Here is a 16,255-nt window from a genome sequence, read left to right as displayed (position 1 = left end):
GGAAGACTTATATTCTTGAGTTCAAATCTGGCTTCAGACACTAGTCGTGGGATTGTGGACAAGTCACTTCACCCTGCCTGCCTCTGTTTCCTTATCTGTCAAATGATCTGGAGAAGAAAAAGGCAAAGCACTCCAGTATCTCTGCCAAGAAAAAAAATGGGGTCACTAAGAGTCAGACAACTGAAATGACTAAACAACAACTAAATATATATCTTGGCCACTAGGGGGAGTATCTTCCCAGATTACTAGCTATCACTAACTTCTATTCGTCCACTCCTTAACAGCAGGAAAAGAAAGCCCTGTATCAATTCAGAAGCTCAAATCTACAGGAAAAGCCAACTACTGAGAAACACATCAAGTGAAAAAAAATAATAATCTGAAGTGGCGATTTTTTTTGGAGAGGGGAAATATAAGTCACTCCATTTTTTTAAACAGAGACACAAGAAACACTACTCAACAAACAACAAATAAACAACATATTTCAGATACAAATTACAGTTAAAGGAGAAAGGTGGAAAGGTGAGAGAAAAGAGAAACCAAAAGAAAGAAGAAAGAGAAACACAAAAACGGACTGACAGTGACACAGATCAGAGTGAAAGAGATAGTCAAGAAGTGAGGAATAGAAATAAGAAAGATGGATGGGAGGATAAATAGAAAGACAGAGAGGCTTAATAAGTTCATACAAACGTACCAAATAAGAGAGATGTTAAATATAATCTGATGAGCCTACTGATTGGCTAAATATTTACCAAAGACCTGAAAAAGCATAGTTCCTAACTCACTGTACTAAATTTCGATAGAATAAAATCCTCTATAAGTTCAGGAAGTTCCTCATTGGGAGCTCTGTAAACCAAAGAAATCAGAGGTTTGGTTTCCCCTTCCCCCTCCTCAAAATTTTTTAACTGACATTTTCAAAATGCGTTATTTTTTTACATAAGTTTTGGAAACACGAGTGTTCCAAAAATCCTTTCTCATTTTTCATAGGAAAAAAAAAATCCTTATTTTTCACCTCCCTGAAAAGTAGAAACTGTCATGTTTCATTTTACAGAGGGAAAGGTTATCTACTTTCATGGAATAAAATCAATAATTTGTTTCACATCAGTAAGAACTTAAAGCTGTTTTATAGCTAGAGGCATAAATGATACCATCTGTTAGACACGTCATCACCAACAAGCATCTGAGTACCTACAATGTGCAAAGAGCACAGTGCCAAATATTCTGTAGATGGGTGGTTCTTGTCTCCTGCCCTATCCTCCAAGAATCTCTGTCCTATGGGGTAATTTGAATTTTATGCACTTTTGAAGGTAGTAAAAATACAATAGTAGTAGAATGAGAACCTAGCAAGTTCTACCTTTGGGGATCTGCCTAGATAACACTGGAAGGTTTTCCCATTTAGATTCTCCTACCTCCTTATTCTGCTGTGTTTGCTGCCACCTCCAACGCCGTCTTAGTGCCTCCTTCTCCACTCCCTTCTCCATCAGTGAGTAAAGTGCCTTACGCAGCATTAGGTCCCGATCATGGAAACCCCACATCCCTATAGAAGGAGAGAACTTGAGAAGGAAAAATGGCAGCGGCAAGCACTGAAGCAAAGTAGGCTGAGCCTCAAGTTCAAAGACTGTATATTTCAGAGAACAAGTGAATAGACCAGAGAACCGTGTTCCTCCTGACCTCTGCCCAATCTATTTCAGGTTGCTACAACTCCCAGGCACCATGTTTCAAGGAGAGGCAGATCCTGATTTACTGGTTGTGAAACTTTTAGAAGGGCTCTATCTCTACAAACCCCTATTAAGGAATCTTCACAACTAAACAAAGTCTAACACACTAAAAATCAAAAATATCAGAAAAACTAATCTTAAAAGAGTACTCCCTCTATACATAACCAATATTCACACTGTCCTAGAGTTGTGGGTGTGTAAAAATTTGGGCTGGAGCTATTTCCTGATGCACTAAAGTGAGATAACTTTAAGCAGAACATAGCAGGATAAGAAGAACATACAGAAATGTAGTTTTACACACATCTACAGACTGCTGGGAAACCACAGAAGAAGAAAGAATGGGCTGTCATGCAGCCATAAGAGATGGGGGAGATGAGGGAGGGAAGGAAAACAGTTCTCTGGACAGATGAAGACTACCAAGAGCTGCAAGCAGAGGCTGCTATTTTAACTCCAAAAATCATCTTTATGGATTCACAATGAAGTAATGACTATTGATTATGTATGTGAAAAAAGAGGAAAAGACAGACATGCTTTTCATCCCAAGTAGTATGAAAGGTTAAGTTATGAAAGCGGGTGACAGTTTAATGCAGATATGCTCCCTAATGGAGCCTACACTGTGCCTGCTTTCTTTCTACTGTCTCTGTTCCCTGAGCTGGCTGGCTCAGCACTGACACATGTGTCTCACCTAAAAGTCAGATGATGATGCACACAGGAGGTCAGACTTAACGGCTCCCCTCTCTGCATGGAGGACACTCTAGAATTGTTCAAATGGATTTCCTTCATATCTCAGAAATTCAGCTGCCTCTTTTGACAAAAATATTATCTGCCCTTGGGCTCCACAGTTTTCCTTCCTGTTCCCCAAACCAGAAATCTTGGAGGAGGTCAAAAAACCAGGCCACGACTTACCAAGAGAAGCTGCATGCAGGAGGCAATTTCCATCTCCTGTTGTTGCCAAAGGCAGAAGTCTTTGGCAGGTCGGGTCCACACTTACCCACCAGTTTAGACGCCCTACAGAAACATTGAGGATGGCAAGAAATGGACAAAGTAGGTTAAATAATCATCCTTTCCCTCAAGCCCTGAGCTTCTGGTCCTGCCAAAATGACTCAAATTAAAATGTGAATAATCCCACCAAGCATGGATCACTTTTTTACTCTTAAATTCCTCTGGAGTCAGTCTGAAGCAACAAAGTTCAAATGGTTAGAGAGAAATGCTAATAAGGCTGAGGCTGCAGGTTCATAGCCTTGATACTGTATGGCCAGAGAGAGCTTCTTTACCTTATTCAGCTACCTGGCAAATATATACTATTTGCTGTAAGATGGATCAGCAAGTATCCTATCAATGTCAAAAACATACTTCTCTTTTTCTTAAAATTTTTTATTGATATCTTTTGTTTTTACATCATTTGCATTCCTCAATATGTCCCTCCCTCCTCTCCCAAAGATTGTAACAAAGACTAAAAGAGGAAAAAACAGTTCATCAAAACTAATGAACACATCAACAAAGTCCAACATGAATATGCAGCATCCCACAACCCCAGGTCCCCTTCCCTGCAAAAAGATGAAAGGAGGGGCACTTTTATGGTGGCACCACTTTCATACATGACATATATGGTAGCATATCATCACATATATACAATTATTAGAATACCAAGTTCTACAAACCAACCAGAAAAACCAGTGTCATTGCTTTATATTTAATCCACAGAAAACATAAGCTAATTTTGTGGATTATCCACAGGTATTTCTTATACATAGCTGGAATTACCCTCCCCCTAAACTCAGCACACTCCCAGCTGCCTCTCCCTACCATACAAAGCTAATTTTAAGAATGACCTAAATCACACATAATTAGGAAGGTAAATCTGTTTGTTGAGAAAAAATCACAGCCACAGTGATCACTAGGGGATTCCTATGAGTTCTCTGTCACAAATTCTCCTTTCCACTAGCATGGGTAATTGAGAGTTGATCATACTCAGCTGGTATTCATTTTATACACTGCTTTGTAAGCACTTCTAAGGCTCTCCCTTGTGTGTTGACTAAAGGCTTCTAGAGAACACAAACAATGTTTGTCTCCATCTTCATCTATTCACTCCAAAACACTGAGGACTAAATTTCGTACACTATTGAGTATATAAGGGAACATTCAATAGATAGTGTCTAGCTGCCTATAAACTCTGAATGTCATTAAATGGTACCTTATGCATTGAACCTGGAGGCTGCAGGCCTAATCTTTAAATAACACATCAGTCCTATTTCTCAAGAATGGTGAAAGGAACAAAATGGATTTAGAGCCCCCCTTGCTGACCTGCTTGTTCCAGGGCAACCAACATGGACTGCTCGATGAGATCTCTCTCAATGAAGTTGCGGAAATCTTCAGTGAATACAGTGAGGTCTGGAAGCTGGAAGGCACATATGGGCATCTCCAGAGGGTGTTCACTGGTCCCCCCACTCCCACCACTAGGGGAGACATGGGAACGGGCTAGGGAAACAATGCTGGAGCTGGCATGAGAGATGCCCCGGGACAAGCGTTTCTCTGCAAAGAGAAATGGATCCCCTTTAGAATATAAAACCTCGCTCCCTAACCAGAAAAAGTACAAATGCTATCAGAAGTCATGGTCTTTCCATTGAGACTCCAATCAGAAAGAAACTGTTATCCTCATAGATTTAAATAGAACTTCAAAAATCCCCCTTCCACAGACCAAATGGGATGGGGGAGGGAGGAAGATACAGAATAACATGTGCAGACCACCCCTCTGACAAAACAAGAATACAACCCCAGGACCTACAGCCTTGAAGTTAACACCAACAAAATGACCAAATACTCATTCTTTCCTCTTCAAATCAGAGCTTGCCTAGGTCTTTCCTTCCCTAAGACTGGGTCCTTCCCACTTCCACTTCCCACCAACAAGGTCACTGGCCATTCCAAGACACAGGTGGAGTAGAACCTTTGGACCTCAGTTTGGAGCTTCTTTTAGATAGAAGATTGTTTAAGCAATAAGGTCTTGAGGATAATTAGAGAAGAATTTTCATTTGGGGAAAGAAAATAACTGATAGCCTTACCCAAAAACTTGTCTGACTAACCCTAGCTCACTTTGTTCACTTCATTTACCACACTACTCCCAAGTACCTGTTTGTAACAGCAGTTACGTACACAGTCAACTCTTGATCATATATTTTAATGTAGGAAAGCAATATTATGTATAATCCAAAAAATAATTATGTGGTTTTTGTATGTTATATGATTGTTTTAGTCCGGATCTACCTAATTACATGCTATTACAATTAATTTTCATTCCCTGAACAAACATAGGCAAAAAGGCAATATGAAATAGAACTGCTATGAGTGGCAAGGAAAAAAAAGGCTTTTGTCAAAAATTTGCCATAAATAATATGCAAAATGTAATCAAGAGTTGACTATAGTCACTTATGGTACCTTAAATCTGTTGGAATTCTTTGGGTTTTTTTCCACCCTGTGTATCCTATCCTATCCATTAGCTCGAGTTCTAAATCAAATTCAGGGATTATATTTTTTCCTTTCTCTCCTCTCCCACAGAGCTCAAAACAGAGCCCCAAATATGGCCCCTAAAATGGCTGAAATACACTGACTTTGACTGAGAGACCCTACAGGCTGAATGCATTAAGGCTTTCTTGCTTAGAAGAGAGGAGGACAACTGGAGGGCTCTGCTGGCTACTGACAAAATATAAGTGCATGTTACTAAATCCCGTTTCCAATACCTCCCTTCCCCTCCCCTACTCCTTTGGCATACCCCTGTACCTTGGATAATGTCATCCTGACGATGAAGGGTGGGCCGGGGGGGACGAGTGGGCTCCCTTTCAGGAAGTCCCTTCTCAGGGGGTCTGGGGCCACTACGACCCTCACTGAAGGGTGGGAGCAGGTTCCCAGCATGGACCTGACGAAGCTGTTCAAAATCACTGAGGGCTGCACTTACATCCCAATTTTTTCCTGGTTAAGAGACAACACAGAGGGAAAACTGATCACCTGGGAATCAAATAAACAGGAGAAAGGCAAGGAAGAAAGTGCTGGAGGCCAACACATACAGGGATGAAAGAACATTCCTTTGCTTAGAATGCTTATTAGCATTAATGTGCACATTTTGCAAGATTTAGGTTGCATGTATTGATTTACTTCACAAATATCGTATTAACCATAATTTTACAGAGTTTATATTATCTGGAAATATATGGTTTCCCACAAACATAGGCCTAGAAGAGTATACACACTCCTTGCTCCTTACTCTACTTTTCAAATTGTCCCTTTGCTACAAAGGATGCAGCAACCTCTCTTCCTCTGAGTTTCCTCCATCTACCTTTACCACACAGATGAAAGCCTTGTCAAAGTCATCTATCAACTTCCATGTTGTTGTCCTTTCTTTATCATGAAGTCTCATACCTGGGGTCGTAGCTTTCCTCCTTCACCTCACCTCCTGCCCTCATACTTGGAGACTTCAAAGTTGATGTCGTCTCAAACACACTGCACCCTCCCCAATTCATTAACCTTCTAAGAATCAATTCCCTCCATCTTAACACCTCAGCCATATACAGGGGTGGAACCATCTCCCATGACTGTTATGCCTCTATGATCTGAAATTCTGAAATTACTTTCTCCATTAACAATCTCCTATCCTTCTCTGTCTACTTCACTCCTCCTAAGCCTATTTTTCATCCTAACCATGATCCGTTCCTGTTTTCCCAGTTCATCACCTCTCCTCTGGCCTCAATATCCTCGACAATACCACCAACACCATACATTAAGATCAGCTACCCTTTGAATCTGACTTCTCAAACCCAAACCTTGGCAGATGATGGAGGTGATCCTTCTCTACTGCTACTCACATGATCCTAAATGCTAGTGAAGGAAGGAATGCAACCACACCATATGAATTCAAGATAAACTTAAGTTATTTAATCTTAACTGTGCCCTCATTACCATATGACAAATTAAAAGCTTCATTCTTTCTTAACTGACTTTCTATCATACTATTCACAGCAACTATTCCGAACCTTCTTTTTTCTTCTCTAATATCCTCTATCATATTCTCCTTGTTCCTTCTCAGCAGAGGACCTCACGTCCTACTTTAATAAAAAACTCAAGTCAGTCAATAAGTATTTATTAAGTGCTCACTACGTGCCAGGCACTGTGCTTAGCACTGGGAAAAGAAAGGCAAAATATACATACACACACATATTTAGTTCCTGTTCTCAGCAAGTTCACATCCTAAAGGGAGAAATGTAAATAACTAGATACATACAAGATAGAAACAGAGTAAATGGAAGGTCATCTAAAATTGGAAGTCATTAACTGCTGGGAAGAACAGGAAAGGCTAACAGCAGAAGGAGAGATCTGAGCTCAGTCTTGAAGAAAGTCAGGTTAACTAAGAGGCACAGTGAAGGGGCAGAGCATCCTAGGCATGGGTGTCAACTAGTGCAAAGGCACAGCAATGGGAGATGAACTTTAGGTTTGAGGACCTGCAAGTAGATCAGTGTAGCTAGACTGCAAAGTATATGAGAAGAGTGAGGTCTAAAAAGTTCAGAAGGGTAAAAAGGCACCAGGTTATGACTGGATGTCAAAGACAGGAATGTATTTTTAACTCTGGAGCTCATCTGACTTGGTCAGACCTGTGATTTTGAAAAATCATCTTGACAACTACATAGAAGATGGACTGAAAAAGGAAGAAACCTAAAGGAAAACCAATTGGAAAGATATTCCAATAATCCTGGAGAGAAGTGAAAAGGGTCTTAAATAGGGTGGTGACTATATGAGTAGAAATGAGTTACGTACAAGGGAGATATGAAGGTAGAAATGATAGGCCCTGACAACAAATGTGGATGAGAATAAGTGAGAAGTCAAGAATGACACCAAGTTTACAGCCCAGGTAACTCAGAAGATGGTGGTCCCCTTCTCCCATTGGTGAGATCTTCCTAAAACCTATATTTTGGGGAATAGCACAGACTAGCCATCCCTTATTCTCTGGACTTAGCCACTGCACCCTCAACTGGTCACCATCCTGTTTTTCAGATCTCCTTTTATGTGTCTTCTTCACCCATCAGAATGTAAGTTCCTTGAGGGCAGGGACTTTCTTTTTGCTTGTATTTGTATCCCCAGCACTTAGCAGTGCCTGGCACACAATAAGCAATTAATAAACGCTAGCTGACTGCCAGTATTATGGAAATGTAGAAAGGAGAGGGCTTGGGAGGAAAGATAATGTTTTGGACATACTGAGTGTAAGATGCCTATGAAACATCCAGTTTGAAATGCCTAAGAGGCACCTGATGGATGACATGTAATTGCTCAGCAAAAAGACTAGGGCTGGATATACCGATCTGAGAATCATCTGCATAGAGACTGAACTCATGGGGCTAATGAGATCATCTAGGGAGACAGGCTAGAACAGTGGTGCCAAACTAAAATAATTTTTCTGAACCTCTCTCCCCAACCCCTAATATATTCCTCTTTCCTTCTCTTTTCATTCTTCTTTGTAAAATCATCAAGATATAAAACAGTCAATAAACACTTATTATTAAGCTCCTACTATGTGCACGGCACTGCACTAGGGTATGCAAATAAGAAAAAAAAGTCACTGCCCTCAAGGAGCTTACAATCTAATGAAGGAAAACAATACACAAAAGAAAGCTAAAAAGGGGAGAGGGATGGTACCCTACATGGGAATAGGGTGGAGAAACCAGTCAGAGAAGTCACAAAATCGTGCAGCCAGGTGACAAATGAGAACCACTGCTTGCCCTTCTGTCTAGACTCCCTCTATACCTCTTGATGATAAGGATCAGAGGGGACACATGCATCATCCAATATTAAAATGTAAGCAGTTTATCCTTGTTTAGCCACTTTTGACTGTTTACCTTTTTATATTTTTGATTCCTGTGTTTGCCCTTCAATGTTTATATAATGATCTATTCTTTTCATCAGGGATGCTTGGAAGTCCTCTATTTCATTAAAGATCCATTTCCCCCCTTGTTAGGATTATGCTGAGTTTTTCTGGGTACTTTCTTAGTTATAAGCCTACTATGTTCTTTGCTTTCTGGAATATCCATTCCAAACTTTCTGCTCCTTTATTGTGATGGCTCCAAAATCGCATATGATCCTGATGACAGCTCCTTGGTCATGTAATTCTTTCTTCCTGGCTACTTGTTTTATTTTTCATTGGACCAGAAAGCTTTGGACTTTGGCTACAATTTCCTAGGAGTTTTTTGAGTTTTTTCAAGAGGTAACAGTTGGATTTTTTCTATTTCCATTTTGCCCTCTGGTTCTAAGAGATGTCAACAGTTTTCTTTAGTCATCTCTTGAAATATAATATCTAGGAACTTTTTGGGGGCATGGCTTTCAGAAAGTTCAATAATTCTTAAATTATATCTTCCCAATCTGTTTTACAGGCCAGTACTTTTTGCTGTGGAATACTTTATATTTTCTTCTATTTTTCTTCAGTCTTTTGACTTTGTTTTAAATATTTCTTTTTTTTTCTCATGTAGTCATTAGTTTCTATTTGGTTTACTCCAATTTTCGGGTATTTGCTCCAGCAAGTTTTTGTACTTCTTGTACCAAGCTACCAATTCCCTTTCCAATTCTTTCTTCCATAGCTCTCATTTCTTTTCCATTTTTTCCCTCCAGTTCTCTTATTTAATTTATAAAAACATTTTCAACCATTAAAAAAAAAACTCTTGCTTCATCTCTTCCAGGAATTCTATTTGAATTTGTAACTCAAGTTGTGCTTTTCTTTGAGACTTTGCTTGTAGATAAGTTTTGGAGTCATTCTCTTCTTCAGGATGTCTTGAGCATCTTTGATGCAATAACAGCTTCTTATGAAAGGATTCTTCTTCTTCTTTTTTTTTTTCTCTCATTCTTCCAGCTACTTCCTGACTTCAGACATGATGTTAAAGGCTCTTCACATTCCTGGAGAGAATGTCTGGGTTTGTCCTGTTGCTGCTTTCTTAGGATACTAAATGTATTGTTTCAGGATCTCAACAACACCGGCTGAGGTGTTGAGGACCGGCAAGGTTTTCGTGTTCAGTGTTGCCAAAATAGTCTGATCCAGGACAAAGTCTGATTCTTACTCCCCTGATCAAGTTCCTGACCTGGGTTTGGGTCTGAACAATAGGCCTGTAGGCTTGCCCTATTTGGGATTTCATTAGACTATTCTGGATTTAGCCAGCATGCTAGATAATAGCTCTGTTGATTCAGTGACACAACTGTACTTTGGTCTAAGATTCCAGTCTTGGTCATTTCTATATAGGCTTCAGACTGGGCTAGAAGCTGGATCTGAGACCTCTCTCCTCTACCAAGATCCAAGCCACACAGCTGCTGCTTGTTTCTTAACTTGCTCCTTAATGGGCACCACAGCTTAGGGCCCTCAACTGCTCCTCACTCTGAAATACTACTCTTAGGTCCCCTCCTCAGTCTGCCCAGGATCTATGGCCTGGAATTGGGTAGTGTGCAATAAAGCTGTCAGTTGGCATCTATTCCTGAACCTTAAAACCCTCTATCTTGGAAATGGGACCTCTTCTTGTCCTGCTGTCCAGCCTCTCCTTGTTCTGGAATACTCTGTACTGAGTACTCCTGGCCGAACCTCATACCCAGTGTTCACAGACCTGTCTGTCTCCCTTTGCCGATCTGGGTTACAAAAATAACTCACTGTGATTTTTTTTTTTTTGATTTCCTAATCAGGATTCAGTCTGGTGAGTTTTCTAGATCTGTTTACAGAGATCTGTTACACACAAATAAGCAATCCATAACAAGTAATATCCAAGTCATTTGGGAAAGAGCACTAACAAGAGGGAGGTTATCACTAAAAGTTTTATTTAGGAGACCACACTTGAGGAGCTTTGAAGTAACTAGGAGATTCTGAAAGGCAAAGGTAGGAGAGAATATTCCAGGCACTGGGAAAGCCTGGTCAAAGGCACAGAAGAGAGAGAGAGATTAGAAGAGGCAACACTGAAAAACATTTCGAAGGACAAGTCAGAGCCAAAGAATGAAAGGAGTTTATTATTTGTAATTTTTTCTTGATATCTTTGTTTTTATATCATTCACATTTCCCAATGTAACTTTCACCTCTCCCTCTTCCACAGCCTTCTCTTACACCAAAGAAAAAAGATTTTTCAAAAACAGTTCAACAAAACTAAACAACACATCAAAAAAGTCTAGATGACATGAAGTGTTCCACATTCGAGGTCTCCCATCTCTGCAAAGAAGCAAGAAGTGCTTTCCCATAGCTCTTCCTTGGGCCTAGATTGGTCATTATCATCAGAAGCACTGAATTTGCTTTGTCGCCATTGTTCTTTCCATTCACATAATCAACAAGTCAACAATTCACCAAACTTACACAGCATCTGGCACTGTGCTAAACTCGGCAAATATAAAAATAAACCAAAAGAAAGACAGTCCCTTCCATCACACAGCATATTTCTAATGCAGGAAGACAACACATAAAAAGAGGAGTGGGTGGAAGAAATGAGGGGGTAGGGGTGGGGAAGAGATACTATGTTGAAGAAAGTGCAAAGAGTCGAGAGGAGCTCAGAGAGGAATGAAGACATGGCTGCCCTGAGCATTTTACTTATAATGGAGAGGCACCAACCAATCAGAGAAAGGGGCTGCAGAAGTGGATAAGGCAGCTTCTGCGGCCCAGAATCAGGAGTGGAGGCCAGAGAGGAATGAAATTACCATGCATGTTGTTTTCCTGACTTTGTTTACTTCCTTTTGCATCAGTTCATATAAGCGATCTCATACTTCTCGGTATTATTTATATTCAATGAAAAGACTTAAATGCTAAATAAAGGAGGTTGTATTTTATTCTAGAGAGAACAGAGGGTCACTGAAGCTTTCTGAGCATGGATGTAACATGGTAGGACCTGTGGTTTAAGAATATTAATTTGTGGGTACGGAAATCTATCTTACCCTACAGGAAAATGGGGGGGGGGAGAGGACAAGAGAGCAGGGTGATGATAGAGGGGAGGGCAGACTGAGGGGAGGGCAGACTGAAGGAGGGGGTAATCAGAAGCAAATACTTCTAAGGAGGGACAGGGTCAAAAGAGAGAATAGAATAAATGGGGGGCAGGATAGGATTAAGGGAAATATAGTTTTTCACAACATGACTACTATGGAAGTGTTTTGTATGACTACACATGTATAATCTGTATCAAGTTGCTTGCCTTCTCAATGAGGGTGGGTGGGGAGGGAGGAAGGGGGAAAATTTGGAACCCAAAGTTTTAAAAACAAATGTTTAAAAAAAATTGTTTTCACATGCAACTGGGAAGTAAGATCTACAGGAAATTGGGTATACAAATCGATCATGCCCTACAGGAAAATGGAAGTAGAAGGGGATAAGGGAAGGGGGGTAGAGAGAGAAGGGAGGGCAGATTAGAGGAAGTGGTATTCAGAATGCAGGCCATCTTGGGGTAGGGGGAGGCACAAGATAGGGAGAAAATTTGGAACTCAAAATCTTGTGGAAGTGAATGGTGAAAACTAAAAATAAATTAATTAAAAAAAGAATATTAATTTGGTGCTCTAAATTACTACTGATTAGAGAAACAAAAATTAAAATAACTCTGAAGTTCCACCTCACACCTATTGATTGGCTAATATGACCAAAAAGAAAAATGAAGTGAGAAAACTGGGACACTAATGCACTGGTGGGAGAGTTGTGAATTGATCCAACTATTCTCGAGAGCAATCTGGAACTACGTCCAAAGGGCTATAAAACTGTGCACAGTTTGTTTTTTGGGGGGGGGGGGGGTGGGGGGGGGGGGAATTTTGACCCAGAAAAACCACGGCAAGGGCGGAACCCAAAAGAAAGAAAAAAAAAAAAAAAAAAAAAAAGAGAAAGAGACAGAGAGAAAGAGACAGAGAGAAGGACTTATTTGTACAAAAATATTTATAGCAGCTTTTTTTTGGTAGCCAAGAACTGAAAATTGACGGGATATCCATCAACTGAGAAATGGCTGAACGTTGTGCTATATGTCTGTAATGGAATATTATTGTATTATAACAAATGACTAGCAGGATGTTTTCAAAAAACCTGGAAAGACTTATATGAACTGATGAAAAGTGAAATGAGCAGAACCAGGAGAACACTACACAAAGTAACAGCAATACTGTACAATGAAAAACTGTGAATGACTTAGCTATCCTCAGCAATATAATGATCCAAGACCATCCCAAATGACACACGATAAAATATGCTATCTGCCCCCAGAGAAAAAACTAATGGCATCTGAATATAGACTGAAGCATTCTATTTTTTACTTTCTTTCCTTCTTTCGTTTTTTTTTGGTTCAAGTTGTCTTCCACAAAATGACAATATGGAAATGTTATACATGATTATACATATATAACCTATATCAGATTGCTTATTACTTCAGGGAGGGAGAAAGAAGGGAGGAAGAGGGAAGGAAGGATAGAATTTGGAACTCTAAACTTTAAAAAACCCTAACGTAATTGGGGGGGGAATAAAATATTATTTTTTTTTAAATTGTAAAAAGCAGTATCACTTTGGCAGCTGTGGAGAATGAATGGAAAAAGGGAAAGACTGGAGACAAGAAGAATAATTAAGAGGCTATTACAGCATCTACTTACTTCAACAAGCAGAGCATGAAACTAAGGAACGGTCTTCTGAGTGCAGAAAAGGGAACAGTGGCAAGAGCTATTTTATGGAACAGTATCTGAAACCACATGGCCTTTGTCATATCCAGAAAGGTCCTAACAGCAGCCAAGGACTGGAGAGAATGACAGTGGGGCATAAAATTGGAAAACAGTTTCAGATTTCACCACACACAAAAAAAGTAATAGAACTCAAAATAAAATCTTCAGTCCTTTATCTTGGGAAAGATCTTCCATTGCTCATTTTGCCAGGAAGGCTGATGGAATTTTGGCAAAAATGCACTGATATTCATTTTTTAGAAACTGAGGTACTTGAGAATAAACCAAGAGCCTCTGTTAAAACACTCAGCAATTGCCCTAATATAGAGTGCTGCCATGCTCATGCAGGCTGGGGTCAGCTCAAGTACCTGCAAAGGCTGCTCATTAAACAGGTTAAGCAGTATTCTGAAGATAAAAAAAAAAGTCCTTTATCCTTAGCAGTTTGTTCAAACCTGTTGGTACCTGAGTGGTGACTGTCAGATTTTGTCTGGAAACAGAAAGTACCTAGAGGCTCCCTGCAAAAAGGCAAAGGTTAGTGGCCATAGTTAGGGAGGCCACTTCAGAATGGCCAGGAAAGGCCCATAAGAGTCTATAATTTGATTTCAAACAAATTAAAATAGAACAGAAGATCAAACAAATTCAAAGGTCCTGAGCTATGGGGAAACACTCTAAGAGAAAGCACTTAATGAATCCTCACAAGTGAAACCCTATCTCCATCCCCCTTACACATACATAAGTCATTCTCCCTTTCAGAGAACATTAGTCTAACTGAGACAGAAGAGGCCAGCACTGGTAACAGGATGACTCTCCCAAAAGACAAGGCAGGGAAAAGGATTCTTAAAAGGTACACCCCAAGGCTGCTGAGAGATACAAAACATATTCAACATTCAAGTATGGGCCACCAGTCAGGTCCCAACAAAGTTGAAGGAATGCCAAAGAAAGGTAATGCAAAATTAAATTCAGGAGGAACAAATGTGTCTGTGGCTATCTCACCTTTTTCTTTTTTAAAATTTTTTTTTGACTGAGCTGAGAAGACTGGATCTAACAGAGATTAACCTACAGTAAATCCTATACCTAAGCCTCTCTTTGGTACTCAACAAATAGCTTCTCTCACAGGTCACTGGACAGATATTAAATTGTCTTGTGGAGTTAATCCTATTCCTGTTAGTGATCTAACAAATTGCCATGGAATAATCAGTCAATAAAAGCTTTCTGGCCAACATGGCTGTTTGAACAGAGAGGCAGGCTGCCTAGCTCTTCACACCCTACTTCAGCAAAAAACTAGAATTACAATCAGACCAAATAATGATCAAGAAACCCAATGAGAATTAGTCAGTAAAAAAGCACTTAAGAACTTCTGAAAGAGAGAAGTTGGGAGCAAAGGGGAGGAGGGGAAGAAGATAATGAGTTCTGCTTTGGATACTCTTTAACCTAATCTTTTTGCTTTATTATGTGTCACCATCATCATCAAAAGGCATTTATTTTGCAGTCAAAGAATCATAAAGAATTCTATAGTCATCAACCAATCAACAAGCAATTATTAAGTATCTAGTTTATGTGCCAGGCACTATACTAGATGCTGAGAATGTAAAGACAAAAATGAAACAGGCTCTGCCCTCAAGGAGCTTATATTCTATTGGGAGATACATGTTTATAAATAAGCATATACAAAATAAATACAAGATACATTTAAGAGGGTGAGGAGAAAGCTGGCAGCTAAGATCAGGAAAGGTTGTGAGTAGGTATGATTTGAGCAAAGTTCTGAAGGACACAAGGGATTCTAAGAGGCAGAGGTGAGGTGGCAGTGCATTCCAGACATCAGGGAGAGCCAGTGCAAATACTCAGAAATAAGAAACAGGGAAATATGCATGAGGAATGGCAAGAAGCCCAGTTTGGCTGGCTCTACAATGAAGAAAATTGGAAAGGTTCGTTGAAGACAAGTTGTGAAGGGCTAAACAAAGGAATTTATATTTGGATCCTACAGGCAAAAGGAAGCCATTGGGGTTTATTGAGTAGAGGACTGACTTGATCAGATGTGTACTTTAGAAAAATCACTTGGGCAGTTTAGTGGAGAATGGATTGAGAGGGGGAAGAGGAGCAAGGAGACCAATTAGGAGGATACTGAAATAGTTTAGGTGAGAAGTAATAAGCACTTCAGACTAGGGTAGTGGCTATATGAATGAAGAGAAGGGAACAGAATAAAGAACATCATGATTCTTGCCCTACAGGAACTTATAATCTAGGACAGTCACATGGGCATGCAGACAGCAAAATAAAACTATGAACCAACACATTCTACAATTATCCACACTAATTATGGCAGAAGAGGAGAGTAAGGCATAATGGCATGAAAAATGTCAAAGAATGAATAATCAAAATTACATTTCAAGATACATTAAACACATTTGCCCAGGAGATTTACCTTCTTTAATTATGTTATTCTTAGGCTAATTATGATATAGTGACTTGAAGCAGAAGGGGACAACTCAATAATGTACTTGGTGATAGTAGGAAAGCAACTTTTCATTTTAAAATAATGGTTAGTAATCAACAAGAAGAATTTAATGATGACTTTATAGACAGTAAACTATCATATGCCAATTCTTCTGCCATCTTCAAATTTCATAAGCCAGTTCAGCAATAAAAAATAAACAAATAAATAAACCTTTCCCAATTCCTCACCTTCTAAAAGATCACGGGCCAAACCTGGTTCTGCTCCCGTGGAACGGACAAAATCTGACAAGACAGCATCCATGTCCAGGGTCATGTGATCATGAAATCCTCTCAGGCAGCTGGAGGAAGATGGAACATAGAGCAAAACTCAGGCTTCCACCTAAGAAGGAAATAAATGCACGTATTTCAAATTTCACTTTAAGACA

At 39.7% G+C, this 16,255-nt stretch overlaps 1 protein-coding gene across 7 annotated transcripts in view; it reads right to left on the bottom strand.

Annotated features, from left to right (window-relative positions):
- LOC114043045 (OTU domain-containing protein 7B-like) overlaps positions 1-16,255 on the bottom strand; it is an 82,827-nt gene that overhangs the window by 18,029 nt on the left and 48,543 nt on the right. For all 7 annotated transcript variants that reach the window (XM_027861895.1, XM_027861894.1, XM_027861897.1 and 4 more), the window contains 5 exons: positions 16,059-16,209; positions 5,490-5,678; positions 4,020-4,247; positions 2,622-2,723; positions 1,407-1,534 (listed from right to left, as the gene is read on the bottom strand). In XM_027861895.1, the coding sequence (XP_027717696.1) occupies positions 1,407-1,534; positions 2,622-2,723; positions 4,020-4,247; positions 5,490-5,678; positions 16,059-16,143 (732 nt within the window). In that variant the 5' untranslated portion in view covers positions 16,144-16,209. The remainder of the gene's footprint in view (positions 1-1,406; positions 1,535-2,621; positions 2,724-4,019; positions 4,248-5,489; positions 5,679-16,058; positions 16,210-16,255) is intronic.

Source organism: Vombatus ursinus, unplaced genomic scaffold (genome assembly GCF_900497805.2).
Source record: "Vombatus ursinus unplaced genomic scaffold, bare-nosed wombat genome assembly UNPS02014768.1, whole genome shotgun sequence".
Taxonomy (NCBI): Eukaryota; Metazoa; Chordata; class Mammalia; order Diprotodontia; family Vombatidae; genus Vombatus; species Vombatus ursinus.
The sequence above is the reverse complement of the archived record's forward strand: the minus strand, read 5'-3'. Positions and strand labels throughout refer to the sequence as shown.